Source organism: Puntigrus tetrazona, unplaced genomic scaffold, assembly GCF_018831695.1.
Source record: "Puntigrus tetrazona isolate hp1 unplaced genomic scaffold, ASM1883169v1 S000000173, whole genome shotgun sequence".
NCBI classification, from domain to species: Eukaryota; Metazoa; Chordata; class Actinopteri; order Cypriniformes; family Cyprinidae; genus Puntigrus; species Puntigrus tetrazona.
Genome location: NW_025047844.1, coordinates 165,001 through 170,000, shown reverse-complemented (window position 1 = coordinate 170,000; position 5,000 = coordinate 165,001). Strand labels below are relative to the sequence as shown.

The following is a 5,000-nucleotide window of genomic DNA, read 5'->3' as shown; positions in this document are numbered from 1 at the left end:
GTCCGATGAACTGGGCCTTCATCTCTCCCTCGTGATAGACGAAGAGCGTGGGCAGGTTCCGGTCGGGATAGTTCGGGATACAGGTGCTGGAGATGGACTTCAGGAACTTGGTCTGAGGAAACTTACGGGCCAGCTGAGACAGATGCTGGTTTATCAGCGAGCACAGCGGGATCCTGAGACACACACACACACACACACACAGACACAGAGACAGACAGACACACACACAGAGAGAGAGAGAGACACACACCCATTTGAGGAAAACAGCGATAAGAGAGTCTCGTGGTGTGTGTTCATGTTTCTTCTGGTGTCTCTCACCCCTGCTTGTAGAGATGCAGCACCACCCAGATACCAGCTCCAGCTTTATTGACCTCCTGCACATAATCCTGCCCCGAGATCTCAGTCAGCTCCCCAAACACACTCTTCATCTGACGGGCGCTCCACTCGGCCAGCCTCTTCTGTCTGCAGACACACACACATACACACAGAGACACACACACACACAAACACACACACAGAGAGACACACACACACACACACACACACACACACACACACACACACACACACACACACACACACACACACACACACAGAGAGAGACACACACACACACACACACACACACACACACACACACACACACACACACACACACACACACACACACACACACACACACACACACACACAGAGAGAGACACATACAGACGCGCACACACACACTCACTTAGAACCCGCAGTTCTTATTAAAACACACAAAGAAGAAGGGCACTAAACTTAAAGGCACTATAATTAGTGTGGTCAAATGATTCATCTCATACAAAACTAAACTTTTTATTATTTATCGATTAAACACACACAGTACTTGTTTTAAAAGTACTTGTTATTTTTTTTATATATTAGTTTTCCTATATTTGATATTATAAATATATGTTTAATATATAAACATAACATTTTGTTAAATATACACATGCGTGTGTAATAATATATATTGTTATTATTATTATATATTATAGAATTATATATTATAATAATATATATAGTATATATATTAGAATAAAATATATTATTATTATATAATAATATATTATTCTAATTTACATAATATATTATTATAGAATAATAATATATTATTTTAATATAATATATTACATATAAACACATATGTAAAGAAAAAGATTTATTTTTGACAGGATGAATCATTTCACAGCACTAATTATAAGAGTTATAGATACAAGCTGGTAGTTTGTTGTGTTTTCTGTGCATCATTCTTTCTAAAAGTGTGTTTAATGAATAAATTAATGTTATATCTGCGTCTACGATTATTCCTGAGATCATACGCTTCAAGTCTTAAAGCTGTTACCTTATATAACGTCTATATTGTTTTTAGTCATTTTTGTTTCCATTTCGGTCGTTCAAACATGAAGCAGAATTAAATTACATAAAAAAAATTAAGCTAAACTGAAATGAGCCACAATCGTCTTCTGAATGACAGAAACTGAACACAGAACTACATATTGAAAAATGTTGGCAAGTAAATATATTTATTAATATTAAGAGATAATGTTTAAATGTAATGCTTTTAATGTTTCACTTAGCGGTGTTTTTAATAACTGCTATATAAGAGTTCATTTGTGAAGCACCTGTACATCTCGATGGCCTGCTCGTCTTCCTCACTGAACTCGTCCTCGTTCTCGTCCAGCTCCTCCAGGGTCATGCTCTCGTACGTCTTCACTGCAGAACAACACAAGAAATCATGAGCCGAAGCGAGACACGGCCGAGCGCCGCCTGACCGCCCCGGAGCCGGACTGACCCACGGACTGCGTCTGATGAAGCTGCTCCTCCTCTTCCTCCTCCGCCGCCGCCTCTTTGGGAGGAAGGATGCCCTTCTTCCTGAGGATGTCGTTCCACTCGGTGTCTGCGTTCGGGTCCTAAGAGTTCACGGACCAATCACATTACAGACAAAATCATTTCAGGTACCTGCTTTTTATTGATGCTTTGAATCGGTGCTTGTTTTTATATATTTAGCATTTTCAGTTACATTTTAGTTCAAGTTTTAGTCGTCGTGCTACGGAAGCTTTTAACACTTCATAAAAAGAATAATACAAATAAAACCTTTTCTTCCTAGGAGTCGTGAATTGCTAACTAAACACGGCCAGATAGAAACGTCATAATATTTTTACATTTAAACTTTCATGCTTTGTACTGTTTTTTAATAAATCTGAACAGTTTGTAAGAAATGTTTATTTAAGAAATACAGTTTTATTTAAGTTAAAATTAAAACAATTATAAGAAATGCTGCTTTGGCATCAAGCTGAAGTTTATTTTTCATATTTCATTTCAGCTGACTTCTTTTTTTATTTATTTCAGTTAAAAAAAAAAAGTCTCATTTCTGGTTTTAGATAAAAAGAGGCTAACTTTACTAAAACTATAAACCTTCCCTACAGAGACACTGATTTATGTGACTTTTTTCATATCAGCTCTGGGAATTCAGGAAACACAAACCCCAGAAAACAGATAAACAATGTAAAAAATGTTTTCAGCGACGTATTGGATTTTCACTAAACTATCATCATCATCATCATCAGTCACACAGACGCGATGAAGCACGAATCAACGAACACCTCACCTCAATGAAACAAATATAAAACAGTGAGTTTTAAAAGGCACAAACCTGCATGTTTGATCTGTTGTTTGCTCTGCTGTGTGTGAATCACACCTCTGCTCTCACCGCACCGGAAACAGAAGGAGCGTCGCTCAAACTCTTCCGGCCGAACACGTCAACGAAAAAATTAAAAAACACGCGTTTCCTTATGCTTATGCACCAATAAATCGTCTTAGAAAACGAAACGAACGCTTTAGCGTCCAGACAAAACGCATACGTGCATGAGACGATCAATGCGAACATATAAAGTGGAGGGGACGAGAAACGCGCCGGACGGTTATTAGCGGTGCACCGGTTTCCGGCGTGTTTCTGAATGTCCATATATGGTGTCGCAGCGTAGCGCACGTGAGCCCAGACGCGCTGTCAATCAAACAACGAGAAGGGCGTGGCAGACAGGCGCTCGTTTAATAAATAGAAATAAAAATAAAGTTCATTATTAATGTTTACTGATGATAGCTTAAAAAAAGCCTATATTAACTCTCTCTGGAATCAAAATAAACATAACAACACATCACATGAGAATCGATAAAAATAAAAGAAAGTCTCGATAAAAGAAGAGTTGTAAAATATTTTAGATAATATAATTGTTTTAATTTTAATAGAACGTTTTAATGTGATCTAATCAATATTGTCAAAACATTAGCACATCATTCATGGGACTAAAGCTTCAGCTGGACGTTGTGTAACATCTTTTAACATTTTTTATAATTTATTTAGAATTAAGCTCATAGCTTTCTCATGCTTACTAAAATGCTGAAATATAATATTCCCTACATGTTTATAGAACCAATGAACAAAGGTGAAAATAAATAAAATCTTTCAGTGATATCATTCTGAAATATGTTCTATTTAAATTAATGCCGGGGAGTCTTAGCAAAATGTCCTTAGAGCATATTTTTATATTTATGTAAGCTTATATGCATTTTAAATCATTGAAGTATTTCAGTAATACAGAGTAAATCTAATGAAAACTACTGTAACTGCATTTTACTTTTTTAAATATTCTATGTTCTTCTTTCTCTTGTGTTATATATGACCTATTTTTGTAATGCCCATTTCAATTTCTGAATAAGAAATTATGTTATTATATTTAATAAGTGAATGTATAATATACCTATAACTTAAAGTGAGTTACAATTCATTTTTTATACTTTTTTAATAATAAGGTAAATAATACACAAAACAAATAAATACACATAGTGGACATTTAGTTTGCATCTATACATTTGAATACAATGCAATTATTCTTATAAATATACTATATCCCGTCACGCCCCGCCCCTCTCAAAGCCACGCCTCCACTGACAAGCGCACAAAAGATTGACAGGCAGAGGCGTCTTCTGATTGGAGGAGCGGCCGTCACTCACAGAGACAGGTGTGTTTCTCAGCAGCGAAAGTTTATTCGCGATATTAAAATCTACTTTCCGCAGCTCGCGCGCGACGGCAGGCTTTTATTTCGCTTCAGTAAATTACTTTTCACAAACACCTGCACGAATCGACGATAAAAAAAAAACGGCTTCGGTTGATTCCTGTCAGCGGAGTTCCCGCGCCGACCGAACGGAGGCATTTCTTCGTGAGGAAAACCACAGGCGGTGAAATGAAACTTCCCTCTCCGGAACCGCGAGCAGGAAAGGCTGGAAAAAGCGGAAATAAACAGTCGCCGAAAGAGGAACTGCAGTTATGGGCGGAATAGGGGACTAGTGCGTACTAGAAACAACAAGACGAGCCGCACTAGCTCGAGTGAGGATGTGGATCACTCCTGAAGAAGTCGCGCTAAAAAACGCGCTCAAGCTCTGGGTGACGAACAGATCCAACGATTACTTCCTTCTGCAGCACCGACGAGGACACGGAGACACCGGGGGGAAAATCACAGGTGAGTCCCGCATCACGGTCCGAGGGGATCTTTAGTTAGATCTGAAGTGTACGGTCGCGTCCTGGTTTTCTTTTGTCTCTGCTGGGAGTTTCCTTCATGGAAGAAATCACAACAAACACTCGTGAGAGCTTCCGTGGCTCCCTGGAGCTTTCTCACAGAAGACAGGCTGGAAGCATCCACTCTCCTGTCAGAACAACAGAGATTGCCTTTTATTTTTGTCTCGCAAAGGTTGGCTGACTCTTGGTGAGCTGGGGTGTTTTTCTGGAGTTTATGGTTGTTCCTGGTTTATCTGAAGCTGTTATGAAGTGCAGGATTACCTTGTTAAAAACACAATGAAGATCAAAGATCAGCTGCTTTTACTGTGATGCTTCTGTTACTGACAGACATCACACACGAATGCTTTACTCTTTCTGATTTGATTTGAGGCATCTATTTAGTCTGATCTCTCAGAAACTAGTT

General features: G+C 38.4%; 2 protein-coding genes across 4 annotated transcripts in view; one reads left to right on the top strand and one right to left on the bottom strand.

Annotated features, from left to right (window-relative positions):
• pdcl3 (phosducin-like 3) overlaps positions 1–2,834 on the bottom strand; it is a 3,778-nt gene extending 944 nt beyond the window's left edge. The window contains exons 1-5 of the mRNA XM_043230485.1: positions 2,678–2,834; positions 1,817–1,934; positions 1,647–1,737; positions 319–462; positions 1–173 (exon numbers count right to left, since the gene is read on the bottom strand). The exon at positions 1–173 is cut by the window's left edge and continues 36 nt beyond it. Of these exons, the coding sequence (XP_043086420.1) occupies positions 1–173; positions 319–462; positions 1,647–1,737; positions 1,817–1,934; positions 2,678–2,683 (532 nt within the window). The 5' untranslated portion in view covers positions 2,684–2,834. The remainder of the gene's footprint in view (positions 174–318; positions 463–1,646; positions 1,738–1,816; positions 1,935–2,677) is intronic.
• Positions 2,835–4,024: 1,190 nt separating this feature from the next.
• The window catches only part of LOC122333011 (TBC1 domain family member 8), a 20,177-nt gene continuing 19,201 nt past the window's right edge, over positions 4,025–5,000 (top strand). For 2 of the 3 annotated variants that reach the window (XM_043230488.1, XM_043230489.1), the window contains exon 1: positions 4,025–4,541. Coding sequence is in view for 1 of the 3 variants with exons in the window: in XM_043230489.1 (XP_043086424.1) it covers positions 4,415–4,541 (127 nt within the window). In the remaining 2 variants the exon portion in view is untranslated. The remainder of the gene's footprint in view (positions 4,542–5,000) is intronic. The other variant, XM_043230487.1, reaches the window with a different exon arrangement.